Below are 26934 nucleotides of genomic sequence, written 5' to 3'. Positions count from 1 at the left end.
GAGCATTATGCATCTGTAGAGCGAAGCAGTTTGAAATATTTTCATCCTCGTGTTGTAACAAAGATTTAAACTTTCATAATTATATCAGATTGTCAAAAAAAAATTCTTAAACTTTGACCTTTTACCTACAAATTTATTTTGAAATAACAATTCCTTAAAATAAAGATGATCATGTTAAGTAACTATTCGTCACCAGTCTACCAGCTGTTAGACTTGGTCTTAATATTATTTGTCTAGACGGCATTGAGATCACACTATATCTATCACACCCGGCATACAATCTTGATCTTGCACTATTTGGCTATATATAGTTTACTTCTGAATAAAATATTGCTTGTGAGAACGACGAATGATTATTGAACGAGTGATATCGAAATCAAATCTCTGCGAGAATTAGAGATTAATGATGAATAATTATTAACTTTTTCAGACTTAATTTTATTGGAACTATGTTATAATAAAAAAATTTTTTTAATATGTGCACTTTAATAAATAATTTATACTAAACAACTTTTTTTAAATTTTTTAATTATTTTTTCAACATATATATTATTATATATACCAAATCTCGAATGATGTCGATAGAATGATATATATATTTATTACGCAATTTACGGATATCTTCAAATTTAATGTACATTACAATGTTCGCAGGATTTAAACTAAATAGTATGTAAAAACTGTTTTTACAAAAAAAATTAAAGGACAATTTAAAACTTTTTTGACATGCTAGTATTTAAGTGGATTAACAAGATTTACGATCTGATCCGCTCTCGCATGTAACAGATAATATGATTTAATAAAAACAGCTTGATCAGATTTCAGTTTAACCTTGTCAATCAGTTAGTTAGTCTGGAATCCCTTTGAATCGCGATACACACATAATTCAGGAATCATGATCGACGTGTGTAGGTGCATTTGATCGGCGCAGCGATTTCACAATCCGACAAGGAGGAGGAGGTCGCGTTGATCTCATCGAACACGTCCCTTTTTTCTCGACTGAACGAGATGTCGTATCGGTGAGCTGCCGTTCATCGGCAAACGTCGGTTTCACGCCAATCATTGTCCGCCGCGGTTAATTGTCGAATACAAAATTTCATCGGTCTCTTTCGAGTATCTGGCCGTCGGCAGATTTATATGCATTCATTCAGGCCATCCCATAGGTTAACGTTAAACGTTGCGGATCACGCGCGTGCTTCAAAGCTAGCCCACAAGAATTATAATCCACGAACGGAGCTGCGAATATGAGCGATAATCACTTTCCCTATGCCTGGTTTGCGCGATTAATCACGTCACGTTCCTCGTCCTCATCCTCTTTTCTGGTTTCCCGTGCCGATGCATGTATTGGTGAATCTTGCAACATTAAACACCGTGGCGAGGAACTATAATGATTGCACTACTGTGGGCGTTGTCGAGTAGATGACGTAGTTGTTTGAAGCAACCATCGACCGGGTAAACTGCTGGGTGCAAAAATTCATGCACACGTGCAGCGTGACACCTGGGTGTTATGTACGAATTTCCAATAATAGCACGCAATAGTATAGCACATGTACTATCCATGAATACGCTAATTTCGCAATACCGTATTTCGTAATTTAGCACCTTCTAAGCTCTCTGTATATGATGCTTCCGAGAAGACTAATTTACGCGATCAATATTCTCCATTTCCGCTATAATATTCTAATTACAAAGATGAATCAATTTCAATCATGCTTCATTAAATCTTTTGATGAGATTTAGCTAGCTTAATTGAAAAATTTATGAATTCGAGTGCGTGGGAATATCTATTCTTATTATTTATGTGAAATCTTGTAAATTTTGTAAGAGCAATTATATGATAGCGATGTGCAAGAAATACGCGACTGACTATGTTTATGGCGAATCTTAAACACGTATTTATAAAAGTCTCTCTCTCTTCTAGAATTTATGGGAATATATATATAGTTATCTTTTGACGAATACACCGTGATCCGCTGTGAAATTAGATTTAAAAAATCTATAGAGCATAGAGAAAATAGAGCCGTAAATATGAATGTCGCATTTTACTATATAAGTTTTACAAAATATTTTTTTTTTCTATTTTTTCTCTATTGTCTCTCTTCTACATACATTTTATAATCTTCGCAATAAGATTTTGTACTCTTCAAACATGATTGTGTTACGCTTTCTCCGATGGAGCGACGAAACGCCTCGGTAACATAAAATTGTGTTATTATAGCGACAAGATTTTCCGATATAAAAAGACCGATGTACATTATATTCCATTTAGAAAGGAGGAGAACGAAGCTTAAGAAACGCGAACTGTAGATAATAGTTATTACATTCAGCAGAGAAAACTGATCAGTGAGGCTTAGTGATTTTTTAATATGACTGGTTCTTGCTTTTAGTTCTTCGCTGGATCTATAAATGTAAGAACCAATCATATTAAAGAATCTTTGAGTATTTAGTGATCAGTTTTTTTCTGCTGAATGTTACTCAAACGGCTGGCGCTATTGTAAACATAAAATGTAATCGTTTGATACATATATGCATTATAAAATGCAATCTAATAGACTTTGTTGACATTTACTTGCACGGCGCAAATCTTTAATCATTATCTTTCAAGATAATTACATCCCGTGTTGTTTTCCGCATTTCGCGGAATTTAATACGATATCACGTTTTGGCGATGCGATATTTCACTCCAATATTTCTCTCCTTTATTCATGTAGTGTAGAAGTTGCACGTACTCTGATATCTCGCTCTTAGAACCATCCGCTGCGATAAAAATTTTGCGACTCAACGAGCATATCAACGTAATAATTTTAGGTATGCAATCGAATAACGTGATATGTGGGGTATCTAATCTGGAGAATATTAATTTCAGGAAGCAAAGACCCCCCCCCCCCCCCTTGGTGCAACGATAACACCGTCCGCTAGTACCGATCATATCTTCCAGAGCTCATTGCATGATTTTAAAAGCTTGTTACGGAGATATGCTTGAATGCCGTGGCACACTCCTATTTATTTAACGCGTTATTGACGCCATTGAAAATGTTATTGCGAATAAAATCTATACACGTTCGAGATAATCTGCTGCGTGTACATGAAGTCTCTTTGTTTTTCGATACTTTTGCCAGAAATCGATAGCTGTCATTGCAACAATGTACAACAATTGAAAGGAAGTCGATTTTAATTTCGTACACGTATCGCGTGACGCTGATACGTTTTTTAATTAATAGCGCGGACAATCGTGAGTTGGCGATTTATAGAGGCGGACCGTATTACATGCGGATGATATTTAATAGTTTGGTGACTATTAAATGTCATCCCCGACTCAGACGAAATGCGTTATTAAATACTTGTAACGCATGCGCTTGAATGCCGATCGTAAATTGCATAATTACTGGATCGCGCGCGCGCGCTCGTGATTATATTGCGCTCTCAAAATTCGCGCCCCGTCATGCTTCGTCAATTTTCATTAAATAGTGTCGACGTGCATCCCGATTTTCCCGATTGTGTGATTTTCAGCAGCTCAGTTTCGCGTGTACGTGCGTGAATATAAGGGCTTATCGTATTTATTCGTACTGATCTAAAGTCGCATTATGCGATAAAGCGACGGGATGTTAATATGACTACGTTCGTATGGATAATGTAAACGCGCGAAACTCACAGTGAGAGTCTCCATAAATCTGACAAATTGTTGGAAAAGTTACATAAAAGAAGTTGTAAAACTTGGTCGTTAATGTCAAAATTACTGGCGAGAAATTAAAATTCCCATGGTGTGTATTTCTAATGGTAATTTGCAAATTGAAATTCACAAAATTCCGTGTTGATAGCTGTGTACGATAATGCATTAAGAAGTTTTCAACACGTTAACGTGGTATCAATAATCCTTGGCTTTTGCTTAAAATATTTAATAGTAGTTTACTAATTGCACAAATATTTTGTTTGTAAAATTATACAAAGTAGGAAATGTCGTTTGGAAATAATCAGTTTAAATAAACTTTCTTAAATCAGAAAACGGGTCGTTTTGACTCTTGAATTTTGCGTATTCACGCATATTTATTTTTCCTTCTCTCTGCATATTTATTTATTTTTTTTTTTTTAAATAAAAGTAATTAGTTCTAAAACTTTCATTTGCACGTAATACTCGAATTAAAAAATTATTTTTAATTCGTCGTTTTGCTCGCTTAAACTTCTTAACTTAATGAAGCGCGAGCAAATTTTCCACTGCAGGTTTTTGATAGAGAGTAAATTAACTGTCACACACATATATACATATATATATGTAATGATAATTATTGGCTTTCGAAGTGGTTGCCGAAAAAATAATGAAGACGAACGATATTTTCTATTACTCTGAACGACCGTTAGTTTTTATATAACTCGCAAATGTGTCCCACCGAGAGTCGTGTATAAGTAAAAAGTTTGCGCGCGAGGTATATCAGAGAGACATTTATTGCGGGAAAATGTTCTTTTCGCCATTAGAGAGAACACACCGTTGAGGTACACCAACGTGAAACTTATCACTATTAAAAGCTGTTGTTTCTCCTGTGCATTATTGAATGTAGTTCTCGTGTGGATGGTACACGAGCGAGGACACTCGATGAATACTCTCCACGAAATTATAAAGACACCCCCCCGGCTTCGAGAACTAAGTATACTCCCATCGATATCGTTGCTAATGGACGCTAACTTAAGATAGGAAGTGAGGTTTTCCTGCACGCTGTGGTTGATCTTGGTTACCGTTCTCCACTTTGTACTTCCTTCCCTTCCCCTCCCCTCCTCTTTCTCTTTCTTAAATTGGAAGCGCGTCCTCGCTTTGCCATGGGCGCGTGTACTTGAAAACAACTGAGAACTCACCGAAAATTAAACCGGGATGAGGGTGAATCGGAGAATGTTGATCCTCGAAAAAAATCCCTCGCACGCGTTCACGCGTTAGAACATATGCGTGTACGTGCAGAAGTGCAATGCGCGATACGAGATCATAAGGGTTGGACGATCGCAACGGGCCGCGCGCCTCCACGGTACTGGCCGGTCGTCTCGCGGCACTCGCCTCGCGACGCCGGCAACCCAGAGCGCGTACTCCAGACGCCGACCTATCGCGGCTCGTCGCCAAAACTCAGGGTCCATTGCCGACGGTTTCCGCACCACCGATGAGCTTTTCATCACCTGCAGAAACTAATCGTAGTCGGAAAGCAAAGAACCGAGAATAAATTTCAATGCGCAGGAAGCGTATCTTCCTTGAGGAAAAATGAGAAAGAAAAAATGGCCGAAGGTTTCCTTCGGAACCAATATCTTGTCTCGCAAAAATGTCACCTACCATTGACGCGAGAAAAATTGTATACAAATATACACGTGGATGCATTTATAGTTTACAAAGATTCTTCCCTTTCTCTTTCAATCGAGACATGATTGCCGTTTTCTTGTGTAATGTGTGACATAAATCATGTATGATATCCTGTATGGTATCTGGAATTTCGGATTTATCGACAGCTATGTGTCATACACTTTTTTGGAGATGGTATTTCCAATTTCTCATTTTGAGCAGTATTGACTGAACTTTCTACTATTGATAGAGTTAATTCGGAGCGATGTGTTAACTCATCAAACTGCTGATTTAAATATTGAAATTTATAAATTTTACAGAAAATTATATTTACTTTATCTATTTCTGTAATATTAATATTTGAACTATATATAAATTTATTTGCTCAATCTTAATTTAAAATATTTTAAATATTATTTATATTTCTCGGTAACTTCAATAGATAGCTAAGAATATATGTAAATGACTACAGCGCTCTTTTGAAGGCTATAATTAAATTGATGCTTATGCAAGATGTTTATGCAAATAAAATGACTACTACGTTTTCGATTTTTGTGCATGCCACATAAAAAACAATAAATCGATAATTCGGCAGTGAAAGTGTTAACTTTTAAACTACACGACTATTCATCATACAATATTGATTTCATAGCAAGTCATTTTATTGCTTACAACAATCACATTTATATGTATTAAAAACCATATGTATGTAACTTTTCTCCTGTTGTCTGCCACTCAATTTTACGTTGAAATTCAATCTCGAGTTTATTGATTGAACGTGTGCGTTTTATTTGCTTTCCGATCTCTGCAGAATATATCAATTGCAGTCAATAATTTTTTTGTCTATCAAAGAGTTATTTTGAATCTATCGATAAGCGCAACACAAAACCATTTTTATTATATCTCAAAATGAATAAAATATTTTTAATATGTAATATAATGACTTGTATATAGTTTATCAATCGAATCCTTTGTTATTAAAAATTTTTGTAAATTTTTTTGCATAATCGTAGAAGATAAATCAAAGTCAGAATTTATTATTTATCTTTATCTTTTAAATTGCTACGTCCTGAACACTCTAAAACGGTGACTATATAATTCTTACTATGTTGGTGTTAATATTAATACCAACACGATGTGGATTTAACACCATGGATTTTAAATTTACACCATGATAGTGTTGATATAAACACGAATACAGTGAGAATTATATAGACATAGATATTAAATCTACACCGATATTTTTTAGAATGAAGTGTTGATAAATTAGTATTCAGAAAAGCGACGTATTATTAATGCTGTCGGTAAGTCGTATTTTCCAAAAACTTAAGCCGTCTATAGGGAGTGAGTCGGAGTGACACGCGAAATATCGTCTCCAAACGCTCATGTGATCGGAAAAAGGTGCTGGTTATAACTCAATTTCACTGTACGAGAGAGGAATATACGTTATTGATTTATTATGTAAGAAAAACATAACGGTTTCTCCATCTTTTGGAGGATAATTTGTATATTTTTATACACGGGTAGAATTATTAACTGTGAAATGCATTTGGAATTAACAATTTTATAAATTGATGTTATCATACATTCGTTTCATAAGAATCGCTACTGTTCTCTGTGCGCTGACTGAAATTCAGTTACAATAAAATATACCGGTTGATTGCTACGGAATAAAAATGACATTGCACGCGAACAGGACAGTAATTACGCGCGACATATGCGTTTCATAACGATTCATTATTTTACGAAACGGCACGACTTTTAATGGTTCTACAATTCCTGCGAAACGAACTTATATAATGGATTATATAGATGTGATTGAAATTATGTTTATGTTCCAATCTGTTTTCAAACTAGATTAGACGAAACGTGTATTTATTTATAATGTTAAGAAAGCGTTCACGAGTCATACTTTTAAGAAATCCTTGCAATACATTTTACATACTCTTAATATTGAATACTACACATATGAATTTCCACGAGATAAATCATAATAGGATTATCTATACAATTGATTTCATTTCCGTCGAAATATTACATTGACATCGTACCACCGTAGGAGAACGTACGTTTTTATTGATCCATTATCTAATAGAAACAATAGAGTCGATGTGACGTCTCATTGTGTTGTTATAAGTGCAATTTTAGCCACCGGACATTTAACATTAACTAAAGTTCTGAAAGCGTTTTTTGCATCTGCCGAAGATATAATAAGAGAATTAATATCTCACATCTGTGTTCTCATACGCGAAGCATGACTGCAGTGATTTTTAGTTAAAAGGTTAAAAAGACTCTATTTACCATTATCAATTTTATCATGCAGTCAACGTTTTAATCCATTGAATATTCACAAGTGACGGAATAAGTTTTCCTAATAATAAATAATAACGAAAAAGCAATTTGCTTCGATGAAAACGTAGAATATTCTCCGCAAGCGCTTTTTTGTACCATTTAGGTCAATAAAAATATTCTACAATATTAATATAAACTGAAAAGGGAGAGGGAGGGAGGAGAGAGAGAGAGAGAGAGAGAGAGAGAGAGATGGAAACTACATTTTTGCATTCAATGTAAATATTATTTAAATTATAAGTAAAAAATGATGGAAAAAAAAGAATACGGAAATAAAACAAATATTTGTTTCTCTTCGTTCCCTCTTCTCTTTCCTGATACTATTTCACGTATTTCGCTTCTTCATGTCATATGCAACACTATAAATATGTATCTGTGGTATCTCTCTTTTTTGTTGTTTTAAAACATGTAACTTGAATGACAGGTCATATGCGAGATAAATCTCATGGTGTCGCGTATTTGCGGAATTTTTTTCGCGTTTCAACCGTACCCTCTAATTACACGGATAATCGAATTGGCGAAAAAAAGTACGATCGGGATTATACCGGTGGGCGTATTGCGAGTCCGATGATTGGAATATTTTCAATTACTTATGCACACAATGCAACGCTTTCAATTGTCACTTTGACCGAATGAACGTTCAGCCAATTACAGTGTAGACGCAATATTGAAATGACACGATCGCTAGCACACGCGTCAAAAAGAAAATAAGGAAATAAGTATGATTGGAAATGCATAAATGGCAGTAAATCTTGTTATTAATGTAATGACACATGTAACAATTTACTGTCGTTTGATATAAAAATTACTTTGTAAAATTATAATGTAAAAATAGATTGTTTAACTCTTTCTCGCTCAAACTTGTCAAGTTTTTATTTGTTCAAAAATTATTGGCTACATTCTCGTTACGATCAATTTCAAATAGCATCGTTAATGATTTTTGCATCACTGCTCTGTAAGTAAATATGCACAAACACACGTAATTCAAAGCTAATCGAACTGTGTTTACTATTTGTATTTCGCATAATTTATGGTGAATCGTCCAACTGAAAATCCTTTGTAAATACGATTCGTGATTTTGTGTAATTAATATAATTATACGTACGCCTTTTGTCGTTCATCTTGTAAGTCCCGTGTAACTTAATCTTTCATCGTCGTTTGCATTCGCTGTTTTAATTACATTCCTTGTTCAGTAATTCTATCAGTTATATTCTATTAGCATATATTTTTGAATAATTACGGAGTGTAAAAAGTATGCGTTTCTCTTTTTTCTTGCAATTTACAATTTGCTTCATGCAACATTGCAAGACTAAAAGAGGGAACGGAGTAACGCGATACCTGAATAAGTGCATTCAAAAATACGTAAAAAGCAGGCCGAAAGGTTTTTCGCGAGATTCTCTCTCGCGTTGCACTCATTTTAATTGAATCAATTACACGTTCCATTATTTGAAGCGTCCATGAATCGTCGTCTGTTTCCGATTCTTTAGATCCGCCGACGTACTGTAAAAAATACTTTATCATCATTCGCATGGTGTGGCGTAGTTTATGAGTTTCCTGCAATACGTTTTTTCTTCTCTTGTTGTCATTTAAACAGGATTGCACATGATATCCGTATTATTTCAGATTGTTCGGACGTCAGAGAGACGATGTTAGTCATGTCCAACTTTGGTAAGAGAGAGCCGTTATTTTGGGATGAAATAGAGCTTATGAGGATTGCGTATTTGTCACCCACGTAATATAGGTAAGTCATGTGAAAAATATCTAGTAAAGGGATGGATATATACACATATACACGTATATGTACATGTGACGACAACACTTGATTTGTAATTTGTCATTTTAATATTGTGGCATTGGTAAATAAAAACAGGCTCTAATAAATAACACAATCTTGTTACGAAAAGTCTTTATTACTAGTCTGCGTCATACAACCGTAGTTTCTTTTGCAAATATTTAAATTCGAACACGTTCTGTGTTTATTATCGCGAATGTATCCCGTAATTCGTTTACGAATTAACGCGAGAATAATTTCTACGTATGTCGCACATTCAGTGCTGTGTTTGTCAATGCTGAAAATGATCAAATTTTATTTTTCCTGAAAAAAGCAATAACGAGAGAACCTGACATAAACGATATCCGGCGAGATCACACGTTGGCATTTGGCCTCATAACTACGAGTACTTTCACGCATACGATAAAATATTTCCCATACCAAGGCATATTGATATCGCCCCAAGTATTCCTAATACAGAAAACCGGCGTAGCATTTCACTTTCGAGTCACGAATAAATTTATGAGTTAAGAATGACACAGAATTAAATTTTTTCAATATATCAAATTATTATAAAAATTATATTTGTCTATCAAATTTTTACAACAATTCCAAAAGTTAAGTTCTTCATTTATTAATTTTTTATTAAACAAACATTAATGGAAAAAATATTTTAAGAAAATTCATAAGTAAAGAAAACGAAGCTCTCTTACAATTAGATGGAAACTGTCGAAGATCTGACAATGAGACGAAGTTTGCCTGTATATATACGTACTGTATACTTAACAGATTCTTTAAAGGATTTCATTGAAAATGGAAACAATTTAATTGTGCTCTATTTCCTTCTTATTTCTCTCTATTCTTCCAACGTAATTACGTGTGGTCATTAAATCGCTGCAATTTTCTTAATGCAATCTAAAGAAGTAGATCGAAAGAAAGACAGTCTGAATAGCAAAGTAGATCAGATTCGCGAGAGAACTGCTTTAATGTATTTAGTCAAGAGATTTAACGGAAGCGAGTCTTATAAAAATTATACAAAAATTTTATCGGAATGAGATATATTTAACGTTAACGTAATGAAAAGAATATATATATATGTGTATATATACAGGGTGTTTCTTAAACGGCGGACACTAACCATATATGTAGTACTACTCATGATGAAAAATTGAGTCGAAAAGTTCTCTACAATTTTGCAATTTTTGCAATGAATGACGAAATATTAATTTCTAAAGATTGTTGAATGAGCGCGTACTCGACTGTCCGATTATTAACCGTTACAAAAATTGCAAAATGATGGAGAACTTTTCGACTCGATTTTCAATCACAATAGCGCTGTATGATTAGTGTCCGCTATTTAAATACCTAGTATATATATATATATATATATATATATATATATATATAGCATATATACGAGATATATATGCAAAAAAGAGAATAATAGCAATAATTTTAAAAAATAAACGTTATCTATTGTAGGATAAACTAAATGTAAAAATTTCTTAAATTGCCTTTTTTATAATGTAAGTATACCAACATTCTTAATGTTACCTAAACACAATATTATAATAAAATAATAAATTGGAATTTATTGTTTCTTTTATACATTTCAGTTAAAATATTGTATGTATATATAAAATGCATAATTTTTAATGGCATAGAAAATTTGTACTCTTAGTCTATTCTTTTATTGTGAAATCTCTTGTAAATAATCTTTAAACAATACATACTACATGAATTATAAAATATATAATCAGTCTTTAATTTATATACAAAAGCAAAAACGAACATTATTTTTTTAGTAAAAATGTTTCTATTCAAATTACTAATTTTTAATATATTCTACAATATAAAAAAACAAAGCGTTCTTTGTACTTCAAAAAAATTGCCTTATAATTTGCCTTATAATGAAGATTACAATATCTGTAACATATCTTACAAAAATATTCACATATTTCAAATAAAGTTACTTATAACAAATATATTCTTGGAGCCTTTCATATTCAGTCATAAGAAGTATATCTTTTGAGCGTTTCATATTCAGTTGTATAGAAAATGTATGCATTTTATATTTTCATTGTAATAATATCAAAATTGTTAATATTTTTTTTTTGGTAGTTAATGGACTATTATGTGTTTTATTTCATTTAGTGTAATACATGGAATCCAAAAAGGATTTTGTAATATCTCCGACCACACTCCGGTCTGAAATACTTTGGCTCATTCCATACATTGCAAGCTGAAAAATATTACACATAACAATTAATATTTTAAAACGTAAATCTATTTAAAATTACAAATTGCAATTGTATATAATTCTATTTTTACCTTTCCCTTAACTGGAACATTTCGATCTTGCATAATTATTTCCAGTTCCGTATTAACATCTTCTAAAAATTGATCAGCTACTCCTGGCTCAGTATGGACATGTGTAACACAGATGTGTATACCGCATGGGAATTGCAATGGATTCAAATTCCAACCTTTATTGCTGAGAGCTTCCGATAGTCTATAGATGTGAAAATCGTTGGAACCGATTGCAATGACAGATGTGGCTGGTGTACCAAATACAAAAATGCCATTTATCTCCCTCAACCTACGTTTAATTTTTTAAATAACTGATATATATCGTATATAATATTTGTAATTAATTCTAGCATAAACGTATCTCTAAATTCATACTTTCGTTCGATATATCTTGTAGTTTCAATTATCTTTTTAGTCGATTCCACATATTCGTCAAATCCATAATGCAGTAATGTTGCCCAACAAGTAGCTATAATGCCTCCGGCTCGAGAACCACTGACTGTTGGACTTCCATATATGCCACCAGGCCAATCTGTCGTTATAGTATACTGATAGTGTCGATATTTTCTGTTTCGATAAAGTATTAGCGAAGATCCTTTCGGAGCATATCCATACTGAAAGAATTATATATTCGATACATACTTACTTTTTAAATAATATATATACTTTTATATAACATATAGTAGAATACTTTATGAGTATCAGCAGATATACTGGTTACACCAGGAAGCTTGAAATCAAAAGGTGGCAAAGGATAGCCAGCATCAGACATAAAACAGGCTAGAAAACCACCCAGACAGCCATCTATATGAACAGGAATACCGTATTTTATACCCAATTCAGATATTGCTTCGATATTATCCATCGTTCCGTAGGGGAAATTCGGAGCAGATCCTACTAACTGTCAAAAATGATTAAACTCGAATGAATTTGAGACGAAACTTGTAGTTACTCTACCATGTCTTACCATTATTGTATTTTTCGTAATTGACTTTTTCATTGTTTGAATGCAAACTGTGAAACTGTGTGGATTGACAGGCACGTAATATACTTTGATTTTCAAATACTGAGCAGCTTTGTCAAACGCTGCATGAGCGGTAGTTGGAAGCACCATCTCTGGCTTTTTTATGCCTTTGACGTCGCGAGCATAATCTCGGTATGCTTTACATGCTAATAAAATCGACTCTGTGCCACCCGAAGTCATCTAGAATGTTTATCGGAGAAACTTCACATGTTGCATCTTAATACTTAATATTTGTATGATTTTATATAAATTTTAAAAGTAAAATAGGAAAGCTACAGTTCCGCACGAATCTTTATCTCCATTGAACAAATGGCAAGCTATCCGAACAACTTCCGCCTCCATTTTACAAATGCCGGGAAAAACATCTGGGTGCAGTGGATTAGTATACGATGCAATTGCATATACATTCCCCATCAGCTCTGTAATTTCACTGTTACTTCTGTAAACTGTACCTGATACACGACCTGTTTGCCAATCATAGTCACCTAAAAAAGGAGTGAAAAAATTAAATTAAATTATTGAAATTTCTCGTAAGATACATTGGCAATGTGTTAATTATTCTTACCAAGATGAATATACTGGTTTACTAAATTTAATATTTTTTCATTTGTTAATCCATTTTCGGGAAGATGCAAAATGAATGAAGTTTCTTTGAATCTGCGCAAAACATCTTTTTCAAAGGTTTCATTAACTGTAGCTAGCTCTTTGTCAATTTTTTCACGAACAGAAGGAATATAACGAGCTAGTTTAAACATCCGTTTCTTGCAGCGTTCTAAAAGACCTGTATAACATATATAATAAAAGTAATTTTCTTTGGAAAAAAAATGATCACATAGTAAAATATAATTATATTAATATATATTATGTCTGATTTATACTTAGACATATACATATATGACATAACCGAGACATATATATATATATATATTTAGATCCAGTAAGGCAAGATCAATCACATTAAAAAATTTTACAACAATAACAAAGCTACTTTCTCTGCTGACACAATCATATTATTGATTGCAATATTTACTCTCATCCTGATAAATAAAAGTCCATAACCACACTGTAGCAAGAGTAGCTGTACTCGTCATAGCTGCTATTTGCCATGGCTCTTTATTTTGAAATATATTATTTATGGCTTTCGGTATAGTATCCCCGTGGAGAAGCATAATTTTCTGAAAATAATCATTAAATATTCATCAATATGACACTTAATGTTAATACGTCAATGTGACATAACAGAAAAACCATATCACTTTGAATAAATATTAACTGAAACGCCTGTTACATCAAGCCTGACTGTAGGAACGTGAAGACCTTGAACTTGGTTAAGGATCCGTGACTGATAATCGCTTAAATAATTTCATGCTCACCTGAATTTCAACGGGCTGTTAGCAACGCGGATAGCTCGTAATTTCTGTTAAATGGAATGACTCAGCGCTTTCTACGTATTTTCACTCCTGAGATAACGCTATCTAAATGCTCACAACGATAACACTCCAAGCGATCTTTTAGACATCAACACCAAACACACGGCTACGTGAGACTGCTAATCTCACGATTCACCGACCGACTGCTCAGCACTCACCTATGGTATACCATGCGCTCACCGACTCACGACCGGTTCGTGTCCGCGTTGAAAGACCCCTCACGCGCTAACGCCCTCTCGGCAAACAGTATGCTACGATGAGAAGAGACAGAGACAGGGAGAGAGGAAGAGAAAGATAAAGCGTTTATTACGATTACATAGGGCAAGCCCTCTAAGAATCAACACGCAAGAATACAGTAAAATTATTACGAGAATTAAGATAAAATATATAAATTATATTGTAAATATTATAAATTATATTATGTATGATTAATCATATTATAATTTGGAAAAGATTCAGTAAGAAATGTGAGAATACATTTTACGAGTACAGTATATAGTTAAGAAAATATAGTAAGGAAAATAAAATAACAAAGTAAATTAAAAGATTTGGTGAGTAAGGAAACAACATGCAGAGGAGCAATTAAAACAGACGTGACTGAATAGTGAAGAGTTATAGCGAATAATTAAATGTTAATTGAAAATGAAAAGGTCAATGATAGATCTGCGAGATATTAAAAAACCAATTTTGTAAAGTTAGTATTTTCTCTGCAAATTTTGTCAATAAAATACAATAGATCGAAAATAAAATTGAAGCAAAATATGAAAGCAAATTGACTATAGAAATTAATTATAAGTAAAGTCTGATATTTTGTAACTATTTAAATTGTATCTTATTTCTATTTCAAATTAGTAATGACAATAAGAAGGGCTATGAGCCAAAACAATTTAGTTTAATAAAATAATAGACTATTTATATATAAAACGTTTCGACATCGTTCGGGTTATTATCAATGTTAAAGAAAAATTAAAAAGGCCGATAAATCTTAAGAGTATAAACGTACAAAACCTTGCGTAGTCTTCTATTAAGACTGTCGCATCGCTATTATTATGAAATCCATGATTATATTGATGAGCATTAGTATCGGAGCCAAAAAGTTTACGTTTATTAAGCTGGCACAACCACTTCAGCACAATCAAACGCGATCAATAACACATTTTTTTGCTAATTTTTTACTCTATTCCCGATTTTTTTGCTCCAGCCGATTCGTTAAAACCCATGGCTGTGCTAGCTTAAGATTAAAGTTAGCACAGCCACAAAGAAAAATAGCAGCAAATGAAAAATCAAGTACATATATATATATTCTTGAAGGGCTATTTTTTACTGAGAGAAATAAGTAATTAATTATTAAATTAATCATCAATTACATTAAAATCAAAGTTCAAACGTGATGAAGCTCAATTGTCAGGGAATGAGTGCACGTTTGCATTTACACGTGGTAATTTTCTTCTTTATTTACAAATAGTCGATAATCGTATATTGTACTCGGTAACAAAATTACATTGCACATATACATAATTATCGTTAGCACTAAGGCAAGAACTGAATTAACAATATGTATCGCGTTCGTACGAGAGAACTCGTCCCAATCGGATACAGTGTGTGGAATCGTCTTAAGATATACTCAGTCGTGAAATTTACATGACAGCGTTCTGCCTCTTTCCTTCTTTAAGCATAGTTTTAACGCTACATCGATCAAAGAGAAAAATGAAGCACGTCCAACGTAAAAGGAGGAGAAGGTTTCAACGTATCTGGATTAACTAGAGGAGCTAGGCCGAACAGTTTGGAGCTCAGTCACGTGTTAAGTGTCTGCCCAGCAGGGAATGAATGAGACAAATGGAATTGGGTCCATTTCGCGCAGAGCTGAGTCTCTTTTTTCCTTTTTATTATATTGAAGTAGAGACCCTATTTCAGATTCTGATCACGAACAATTTTATCAAAATCCTACGAGAGAGGAAAGTATATATAATTTTTTTCTTGTGTGTGTGTGTATAGATAGCTCTTAATCAGATTCTAACTTATACTGTCTTACTCTTTAATATTAATTAAAGTTATAAAGTAAAACAATATATATTAGAATGAGGTAGTATATATGTATATAAAGAAAATTTATATATATCTTTCTCTTTTGTATTTTAACTAAATCGCTCGTGATCAGATTCTGTTAAAGAGTCTCTAACTTGAGAAAATATGATGCGATCTAAACATGGAGTACGCGCAAAAATAGCGACAAACCCTCCGGATCGAGACGAGAAATACAGACTGTTACATCATTGTTCGCGTTCCTGAAACTCGAGTGTTAATCACTGCGCGATAAATAGGCGGTTTCACGTCAAATGCAAATGTAGGCACTCTATATTTACCGGCGTTGAAAGCGTCGCGCGATACTATGGTGCACTAAAAGTCCCTTGAGAATTTACAAAAAGAATTACACGTAATCTCGTCTCGCTTTATGCGTGCAGACAATCACAGCGTCGATTTGACTAGAAAAACGTCCTATTGTAAGGCGAATCCAGGCTAAGCAAGGAACTGGAACTGGAACGAGCGTGAAGGAAGAATTTATTTGGATGATACCGCGAAGAAGTCCGAAAATCGACGGATGTTCTTTTATAATGTTAGTACATCGTAGGAAAAATCCTCTTTATAATCGTGAATATTTCTTCACGATCGTGTGTCCTGCCAGTTCTGATCTGGAACTATTATACTTTTCAAATGATGTTTGAATTTACGCGAAACGCATATTTTTATGCGAATTCGATCATACGTTTCGACTAATCACATACACAATAATTCATGACATTCTACGATACTTCACTCGCGATTATTTCAATTCGCACAAAACTATTATTCATATATATTCGAGAAGCACGGCTCAAAGAGCCTAGGCCTCGATATGATGTAATGTTCCGTTTAGCGTGACTCAAGTCCATTTTGCTCGGTTGAGGCTGCAACATTCTCGCAATGCGAACGAGATACGTTTTGATGGTGAAATGAGTTGTTAATCGAAATGTGGTGTAGCACAGAATACAAACTTCTTTTCCCTGTTGCAAGATTGCTTCTCGTCCCAATCAGAGATAATTAGTGATCAGTGACACCTGTTTTTATTCGAGAAAAAAATATCTCTATATATGCCTGTTTGTTACATTATTCGTATACAAAGTTGTAATCAGATGAAGATGAATTTTTTCCGATTGATACATTGCGTGCGCTCACGAATAAAAGAGAAATCTGCGCTTGAAATACAAAATCCTTCGTTCTGTTGTTCTGTACGAAATCCTCGCGAACCCGTGCTAGTCGACTTGGCACTCCATTTAACATCGGGAGAAAATCATGCAATTTCCGAAAGTCTCATTATTCCAATAGATCTGTTGTACATCTCAACGGGCCTGATTGAACGCAAGTCACCTGCGTCGTTGCACGAGCTCGCGATTCGCGTTCACATTTACATTAAAATAGTCCTCGAGACGTTTACGATTACTTGCTGCGACTTACGAACGGGAGTTAAAGATAATAGTAAGAACGACTAGAAAAAATGGATTAATCGTACGACCTACCGTTCTGTACTTCGGCGATTAGTTACGAATACCTGGCGAGAATAGTTCTACGAAAGGCTGTCATTAATATCGCTCGTGAGAGTGGGGCGTCACGAACACAAAGGTGCTGCGAATTCGAAACGCGCAGTGTAGAATTGATAATTCGGTAATGAAATATCAGGATATCCGAATATTCAGAAATAACATCAATATTACAATTCCTTGCTCGACAATATAACTATTACAATGTGTTATATTTATATTGTTGAATAGGAAATTATAATATTGACGCAATATGTGTGTGTGTGTTGCTGTTCTCTCATTAAATTTATTTTTAGTGTTTTTTTATTATTAATAACTTTAATTAATTAATGTTTACCAGGTATAGACACTTAGATGTTTGAGATTACTATCATTACTTCTGATATAAAGATATTTAAATCTGCACCGAAAAACGCATAGCGTAAAAAGATCTTGAGTCTTCGTTACAAATTACGCGATTTTGAAATTCGTTTCAGCAATTTTTGCATTACTTTCTATAAGGAAGAGAATGACACGATCTGCGCTGCGTATTGTCTACAGATTATTACGTTCTTTTGTTTCGGACGCTCCTCTCGTCACGAGACTTGATACGACGTATTTTTCACTGATAGCAACACTTTGTATGTACCTAATAGGCCTGATATTGATCGCGTTCGTAATATGGAACCGGCGAAGTGAGCACCACGGTGATCATGCGATTAGGATTAAGTATTACAGACGACGTTTATCTCGTCGCATACGCTCGCATATACACGTACATACTTTCGTTCTGACCTTTCGATCATTCTCCTTAGGATGAGTCTGTCCTGTTATCATTAATGGCGAAGACCACATTACAGGCCGGACGTCAAATGTTACGTTACTATCGTTAATCTTATTATCGTTATTACTATTAATATTATTATCGTTATCATTATCGTTACCATTATTATCGTTATTTTCACCGTACGCGTTAAGAAACATTTAATTGAACAACATGAAACTGTCGCCCGCACATGCGAGTCTGTCAATATATACTATAGTATATGTGTATAAAATTCGAATACACACCCGGCGGACCGCAAAAATGAACGAGATGAACCTTTAACAGCGTCGCTAGACTCCAACGTGTCGCATAAACTATACAAAAATGAGCGCTCGAAGTTGGGAGAAACGAAATATTTTGGACGGTACGACGAAGAAGCGTTCAACGAAACGTTACATAGCTGCCGCAAAATCTTTGTGTTCCACTCCAATTCAAATCGCTCGCAACTGCACTCGCAAATTAGCGTATATTTCATTAACTCATTGCACATCGATTTGCCTATTTCGGCAAACGCCTCGCAAAAGCGATTTCCAGTGATCCTTTCCGCCGTGGTAGAATCGACACACAGTTAAAAAGTTAAGCGATTCGGTCAGCCGTTATCGTCAAAAATGTGTCTATCAGCATTTTTATTTCGCGACTGGCGGACGTTGCCTCACGCGATCTTGAAGAATCTTGAAGAATCTTGCGAACTTTTCGTTTCTGTTCATTAAGGACTCTTTTCGATTCTTCTACTCTTAAACTCGTGCCTCCGAATGGAGGTATTTTGTAGCTTCTTACTTTTTCTTATTATTTTTCACCGTATGATTTAGATGTTTTGGAGAGTAACAGTTACTTAAGCCGCTGCGTGACGTTCGCCAGGGCAACGGCGAATGCTTGCAAAGCACTAAACGGATATTGGAAATCCAACGTGTACGCATTGCCATCTATTCTTCCGAATTGCATCACCTGTAATTTGACGATATTTTACACAATTGAACTTACGAAAAAACTATTGTGGAAGACGGATTTGATCTTACCTGTCTGTCTTTGAATTCAATCTGAAAATTCTTGGCGCTTTCTTGAGTCACTCTGCCACCGAAATCAAGTTGATACACTTGACTAGCTTCGTTCCACATGGGCGCTTTGTTGTGCATCACCAATTGTGCATCGCACCTTATCGCTTCTGGTTTGGAACCAGAAATTCCCATTCCTCTCTGCTTGAGCTGTAAACAACGTTGTGACATTGTTGGTATCGTTCTCACGCGTTTTACTTAATGTAATGTATTTATCGAATACTTTTTCTCGATAGTTGGAAATATTTGCGATATAGACCTTCTGACGTAGCTGGGCTTTCTGGAACGTTTCTAGGTCTCGATAACTCGCCGTCGATGAATCGTCTTGGAGGAGACCTTCCTCATCCGAGCTCTCGCCGCGACTCTTTCTCATTCTTCTATTCAGTAACGGGCTTGACAAGAGTCTTCTTCGAATTGGAGAGGCTGACGCCGGTCTCTTGCCTTTCTTAGATGGTGCTGGACTACTAGGTGAACTCCTCGGCAATCTGTGGAGATAGTAAATTATTATTTGCGCTTACATAATCCATATTAAATATATGAATGATTCAAATATGAACAAACTTTTTTGTATGAATACAAATCAATTGATAAACGTGTATATATTTACACAAAAAAAAGTTTAGTTCATATTTAAATTACCCTCATATAACATTCTACCTTGATGATGGTCGAGGGGAAGGAGGAGGCAAAGAATGATTATCATCGAAATCGCGAAGTCTCGCGGCAAGACCGTCGAGCGAAGAAGCAAAGGATCCACTTGGACTGGATCCTCTGAAATATAATCAGCTTTTTATTTGAGACTGCTCGGAAAGCAATTTTCTCTTATTATTTATATTATATGTATAACGACTTGCGTTTCGAATTAAGTACTCACTTGACAGGAGACGCAGTAGCCTCTAATCGACATGGCTTTTCCCTATAAGCTTCGCGAACGACGTTACTCTCATTACTTTCCTTGCGTATATCGACAATCTCACGCATCTCATCTTTCGATGATTCTATCAATTCGTTGCGCTTTGTAATGCTATCCTCAGTAACTTCGGAATTGATTAGCCCCGTTACCTCCTCCACGTGTTCCGGCAATTGTGGCGGAAAGGATATCTGTTCGTTACTCGGAAATATATCGCTCGAATCGAGACTTTTGGACTTGCCGCAGTTGCGCAGTCTGGGCGGTTTCGAGCTCGGCTGACTCATGTCGTGTTGAGGCTTGGCCTTTTTCCGTCGTTTCGTTTTCCGCGACACCAACACCAGCCTCTTGTTTGGTGCGTCTCTGCGCAACATTCGCAAAGCTACGTCGCATGGAACTAATTGGGCGTCCACCAGATCCAAGTACCCGACGCTACAGCTTCGAACTATCGAATCATTTGAGCACATCGGGCCGATACTGATAACCGTCGAAGTTCTATGAACGCCTCGTGATTGCTCTGACGCATCAATACTGTCGCGCGGTTCATCATCGCTGAATCGCATCAAATCGTCGTCGAGTTTAACGTTAGCGAGAGCCCCGACGTTTACGTAGCCGGAATTTGTCTTTCCGTGGCACACGTGGCACTTAGGGTCTTTGTGCTTTGAGAAACACTGCGAACACGATAACCCAAAGCACTGATCGATATTCTCAGGGAACTGATAGGAACATGCCGGCGAAACAACTCCGTGTGTGCCGTTCTTATTAAGAGTTACACTTGAAGCTTGCCCGAGTAGAGAGTTATTTGAAGGCGTCGTATTGGCGCCTGCCGTACTCGTCCCGGTATTTTGATTATTTTTACTATGTACAAAACTATGAGCGCTCGGCGACATCGTTGTTTGGACGCCGCTAATAGGATGCGACGCGGTCAAAACGTTACTCGCGCACCCCATATTATTTAGACCATTCAGATACACGGTTTGTGTCGTGGCGCAATCGATATTCTCCAGACCGTTTAAAACCGAACTTTGAGAGATATATCGACTACTCGATGCCTCCACATTCAAGGCCTGGCCGTTTTGCATGGACACAGAAATGATGTTGTTAGTCGCAGAGGCCGATGTTAGGCACGGTTTGTCGTCCTGCGAGATTTGATTGAGCTTGTTGTTTTCCAGTTCCTTTTTCGTCGCTATGCCCGCTTGCTGATCCGCGAGAGCGTTCTTCATTCTCTGAATGCTGCTGGCGTAATCGGTACCCGCGTTCGAAGTCGCTATTAATGTTTGCGTGGGCGCGACCGCATTTTTCGGCGATTGTAAGGCCGGTACGTCGCAACACCTCGGCGGATTGTGCCTTGGCGGTGTCCGATAGGTGTTCGTAGGAGCGTTTCTGATATTTTCATAAAGATTGCCCATGTCCTGCAGATCTGCGTATGGAACATATTCGCTCTCGTAACTCTCGATTTTTCCCAGCGACGTCGGCAAAGTCTCCGTTGTCAAGAACTGATTAGAGATTTGAGACTTCGGTCGATTAGGATGGTTCAGTCGAGTGTTACGAGGAGTCATCGGTGCGATTGGCGGCGGTTGCGCCTCCGGGGTAGCTCGCGAGCTTGTTTCCTGGTATGTCTCCTCTTCGTCCTCGGAAAACAAATTGGGGTTGAATGTCGGATCTGGACCTACATGAAAATAATCATGCTTTATTGAGCTTCTAGAAACTGAAGAAAAATTAAAGTCATACAACTGAATTAATATCGCAAATTACCGGAGGGCAAATCATCCCGGAGCTCCGTCATCACGAGCGTCATTTGCCTGGGTTGTAGATGCAGCAACGATGTTCGATATGTTACCTGACCTAGGTTTGCGGGAACCGAATCTGTCAAACCGTGAAACTTGAATTTCGTGCCCCAGATGTTCGACGTTACCTCGACCAACCTCGCGTGCTACGAATAGATACGCTTCGTTAGAAATATTCACGACAACACACTCACAACTACGCCCGCTTGTCACGCGAATAGCGTACGCTCCCTTTGATATAGAAGACTTGTCAAAGTCTGCGCGCGGCATGCAATTCATTATATTGAAAGATACGATGATGCGATTTACGTATACGAGAATAAAATATTTCGTATGAATTTTTCTATAAATACAAAGGAAAGAAAGAGATGGATAGAGCATTTAATTTTGTTCTAAAACTGTGCTTTCTAAAAACAAATTAAAGCAAATATGATATAAAGAATAGAGAAAATTTATAAAAATTAAAGAAAATTAGTTACAAAGAAAACAATGAATTTAATAAAAAGAGAGAGAGAGAGAGAGAGAGAGAGAGAGATTCTGTTACTTCTGGCAACGTATCCACATATGCAAGATCGTTTGTCTTTTCCTCCCGTTCCGTTCTTTCGTCACTCGTTCTCTCTTCCCTTCTTTTCCTGTTCTTTTTTCTGTAGCGAGGTGATCCGCACAAATCCGCGGTATCCTTTTCGGTATCCGAGCCGTCGCTGTATGACGGGCATTGTAACGTATCGTCGAACACCTGCAGCGTCTCTTGACTCTGCGGGTCGAATATCACAAACTCAGGCCGGATCTTGCTGGTCCGTCTGCCCTTCAGAAGCGGTACGAGACCGCCTAAGTACTCCAGATATAGCGTGTAACATGACACAGGTTCTACGGCGTGCCTGAGCATAGTGCAATGCAACCGGCTGCCTCCCGGCGGCGGCCTTGACACGAAGCGTCGCAGTTCTCTTGGTTCCGGTACCGAACATCTGAAAAATGCATGAAAACACATCCCGCATCTGAATGATATCTCATTACATTGAGTTAAAGAGTTCGTAGAATTTTTTTTACCGTATAGTATTAGCGAAAAGAGCGGCGACTGAGGCTCTCAATCGCGGCGGTAATGGAAGATGTTGAACACTTGATTCCTTCGTGAGAGCCGCTCTCACCGCTAGTCTCGACAACAGTTGAAGCGAACCGACTCTTCTGCAAAGAACAATTCAACTATTTTATTACCTTTCGGCGTGTATTATTTCAGCAAGAATTATATGCTTGAATTAGTTAAAATAAGAAGTTACCTGGAGACCCATGCGGCGTGGACACGCGCTCCGGTCGCCACGAAGAGCCGTCTGTCATTGTGTCCCCATGTCAATGCCGATACGGGGCACTAATAATATAAAACCACAAAGAAAATCGTAAAATAAATGATTTTAAATCATTAACGAGATAAAAGGAAACGAGTTCTTTTTACGTGAACGTACTTGCGTATACGGAATCTCCGTCGTATATACGAGAGTACCATTGACCGAATAAAACTTTAGGAGGTTCGTGTATTCTTGTGAACTACCCTGCTCAGATGATTCCTTCGTGCCGGCGATAGCTAGCAGTTTCCTGGAGTTGCTCCATTCGGCGTGCAAGGGCGGCTTCAGATTACTGCGTACCGTAATCGGCGACACGTCATCGAACGATCGCAACATGACAATGTTGCCATCGGCAAGACAAACAGCCAGCACGTAATTCCGGTCATCTGCGCTTGCACATACATCATAAATGCATTAACTGTGCATTACGGTGATCATCCTCAAGATCGAATCAATCCCTTTGGATCGGCTCTAAAAGCTGTGGTTAATACCTTTCTGAGATCGATCACACGTTTCATCCTCTTCCATCGTGAACTTTTCGGCACTCCAAGCCATTGACGTAACCCCGGCCGCTAATTGTACCTCCGAAACCATAGCTCCATGAACATCCATCACGATTAACTGGCCCGCAGTTGTCCCGAAATAGACCTTTTGTCGGATATAGAACAATGTCGGAGGTGAATAATGTCATTTTATTTCTTTTCTATCGAAGACATTTTTATCAGCGACAAAAGGAGAGCTTTTAACTCGTTTTAAGTTCCCGTCAACAATGATCGAGCGTAATATTGCACCACAATGCTAAGAATGCTTCTATCAGAAAGATACTTGACGTATCGTGTTTCACACATGATTCAAACTTGTGTAAGATTCGTGTTATTATTTGTCACGTCACAGTCAATTCCCGAATGATAATGTTCAATAATAATTAGATTTGTATTGAACAAACTTTAAATTTATTCCTCACAATTTTTTGATACTTCTAACGATTAGTTAAAATTTGATGACTATTATGGATATTGATTTATCTTTCTCGATATAGTATTTTGGATAAATGGAAAAAACCAAGTTTTTTTATTAAAACTTTTTTTTCAAACCTGCTGATCGTCCGGGGTCCAAATGCCGCAAGTTATCGTCGCTTTGTCGTTGAGCATTGACGACCAGTACCTTTGACCGGCGACGCTGCCGACCAATACGAAGCCATCCTGCAATAAAACATCCGTATTCTCCACAAACGATCCTCCGCAGAAAACGAGTGAGCCACATTTATGACAAGGGTCGTAAATAAATACATAAAGCTCTAAAGTCTAAAGCACATCTCGATGAGCATTGAATAGAATACTCGATCTTTTATACTGAATATGGCAATTTATAAAATAAACAAACGCTTCAAAGTGGCACAGTTCTTTTTTATATTTCTTTTCTAATTTAAACAAATAAAAAAACATCTTTTTATTGCATCATATATTGGAACGATATGATTGGAGCTTGTGTCTGAGGGGAAATCACAGCAACAAGCTCAAATATAATAGTAGTATAACTCACCCTGTAACATATAAGGGCCATGCGACCGTCGTGGGACCAGGAAAAGTGCGTAACAGGTGTGTTTCTGTCGTTGATTAATTCTATACTCCATCGTCCGTCGTATTTGATCCAAACAAAGATTACACCCGAACTGTCGCACGAGGCCAACTTTTGATACGGTTCATTCCACTTAACAAGTATCACCTGCAACCAAATAAATAAACACAACCAATAAGAAATTGCTTTTAAGAGCTGGATCTTAGGTGCTATTATAATTCCGTGTGAATTTATATATTACGTATGTAGTCTTTTAATTTTATGTAGCAAATAAATAAATTTTGTGAGTTGCTTTCAAAAATGATTGATTGTAGACGAAATTATCAGTTACGGTGAAATTTAAGTAGATGACAGTCGACATATTGTTTGCAAGAATCTTCAATTTTCCGTCAATTTATTCCGTTATAAAGACCGTCGTGTTTTGCACTTCCAGCTTTAATACATCATCGTAAATTAATCTTCGGTATTTCATCTCGAGTCCGTAATTAATTTTATGGGCTCTAATCAAGAACCTAAGCCTTAATTAGTGCCAGCTTTCTCGAAAATATTTTATCCTTAATGAAAAAATAATCCGATACATATATATATATATTTATATATAATATATAGCTTGAATGTAAGATAATTAATATAATTAAAAATTAATGTTTCGGGTAGAACTTTGCGATTCGCACTACTGTTCATTGGAAAATATATTTTGGTTAAACTGTTTCGAATGCGTGACTTCTTCGATTCGATATTCCTGAGAAGATTGGGAGAGATTAAACCAATTCTACACGCACAAGAAAGGTAATCGTGAGTATTTGAAGGGATTAAACCACTCCGTCAAGAGCGGTAATCACGACCCTCGCTTTTAAGGTTTATCTCACGCTGCTAGTAGCCAGGGTAAGTTTTGCATGGGGTGAAATCGCGGATACATGCAAGTTACATCCACGCGGTGTCATTGCTCCATCCTCGATCGATTGCTTTCCACTGCGTTTACGAGCGACGGCGTCTATATTTTTATCATGCTGATACGGCAAATAGAAGTTTATCGGAAAATTAATTGATGGGTTGAAAATGTTAGATAATAACTTGTTTCTGCCCATTGACAACTATTTATATCTATGCGAATATTTCTCGTGCGAGTTACAACATATAATGAACAGACAATTGCGAATTAATGTATAACGTTTTTTAATTTGTGTAGCAACTTGTCGTGAATATTTTAAGTAAGATATATCTATATAATATATCTCCACACATTTTACTATTATTTAATTTGACAATTATGTCTTTCGAAAATTAATTTTTGTCCACAAATCGTGGAATAAATTATAACTTTTTCTTCATCTTAAATGCTCTTTATTTACTATTATTTTTCCCCGGACTTTTGAAATACACGACAGATTAATTTCCCTGTTTGTAAAGCTTTGATCGGTCGTCCGGTATTGTTTGAGGGGAAAGCGTGAACGAAGTCACCGAGGGTGAACTGCGAAAAATGAGAAGGAGGATACCGTACGTGACATGCGTGGCGACAAGATGTACACGTGTGCATCAACCCTATATACACACACACGTTCGTACGCACGCGCGTTGTATGAGCGAATAAGACTCGAAAATTTATCGATACTTTTAGAACAACTTACAGAACATACGTATTTTTTACATATCGTTGTGCGACTCTCTCTCTCTCTCTCTCTCTCTCTCTCTCTCTCT

General features: G+C 36.3%; 2 protein-coding genes across 3 annotated transcripts in view; both read right to left on the bottom strand.

Annotated features, from left to right (window-relative positions):
- Window positions 1–11430: 11430 nt before the first annotated feature.
- Sply (Sphingosine-1-phosphate lyase) lies at window positions 11431–14356 on the bottom strand. Of its 2 annotated transcripts, none has more exons than XM_018539282.1 (9): window positions 14139–14356; window positions 13796–13940; window positions 13331–13546; window positions 13042–13250; window positions 12709–12945; window positions 12433–12642; window positions 12117–12355; window positions 11763–12030; window positions 11431–11673 (listed from the first exon to the last, which is right to left on the bottom strand). In XM_018539282.1, exons 2-9 carry the CDS (start codon window positions 13932–13934, stop codon window positions 11578–11580), a joined length of 1614 nt encoding a protein of 537 aa, XP_018394784.1. In that variant the 5' UTR covers window positions 13935–13940; window positions 14139–14356; the 3' UTR covers window positions 11431–11577. The 2 variants fall into 2 exon arrangements, with proteins under 2 accessions (XP_018394784.1, XP_018394785.1); XM_018539283.1 differs by having other exon boundaries at window positions 11763–11943.
- Window positions 14357–18741: 4385 nt separating this feature from the next.
- The window catches only part of Tusp (WD40 superfamily protein Tusp), a 22309-nt gene continuing 14116 nt past the window's right edge, over window positions 18742–26934 (bottom strand). The window contains exons 3-15 of the mRNA XM_018539273.1: window positions 25201–25383; window positions 24753–24860; window positions 24150–24306; window positions 23779–24044; window positions 23596–23684; window positions 23369–23503; window positions 22866–23286; window positions 22290–22467; window positions 20502–22203; window positions 20285–20398; window positions 19887–20112; window positions 19592–19777; window positions 18742–19520 (exon numbers count right to left, since the gene is read on the bottom strand). Coding sequence (XP_018394775.1) covers window positions 19404–19520; window positions 19592–19777; window positions 19887–20112; window positions 20285–20398; window positions 20502–22203; window positions 22290–22467; window positions 22866–23286; window positions 23369–23503; window positions 23596–23684; window positions 23779–24044; window positions 24150–24306; window positions 24753–24860; window positions 25201–25383 — 3882 coding nt within the window. The 3' untranslated portion in view covers window positions 18742–19403. The remainder of the gene's footprint in view (window positions 19521–19591; window positions 19778–19886; window positions 20113–20284; window positions 20399–20501; window positions 22204–22289; window positions 22468–22865; window positions 23287–23368; window positions 23504–23595; window positions 23685–23778; window positions 24045–24149; window positions 24307–24752; window positions 24861–25200; window positions 25384–26934) is intronic.

Source organism: Cyphomyrmex costatus, unplaced genomic scaffold, assembly GCF_001594065.2.
Source record: "Cyphomyrmex costatus isolate MS0001 unplaced genomic scaffold, Ccosl1.0 scaffold21, whole genome shotgun sequence".
In the NCBI taxonomy this organism is placed as follows: domain Eukaryota; kingdom Metazoa; phylum Arthropoda; class Insecta; order Hymenoptera; family Formicidae; genus Cyphomyrmex; species Cyphomyrmex costatus.
Note: the sequence above shows the minus strand (reverse complement) of the source record. Positions and strands in the feature narration are given on the sequence as shown.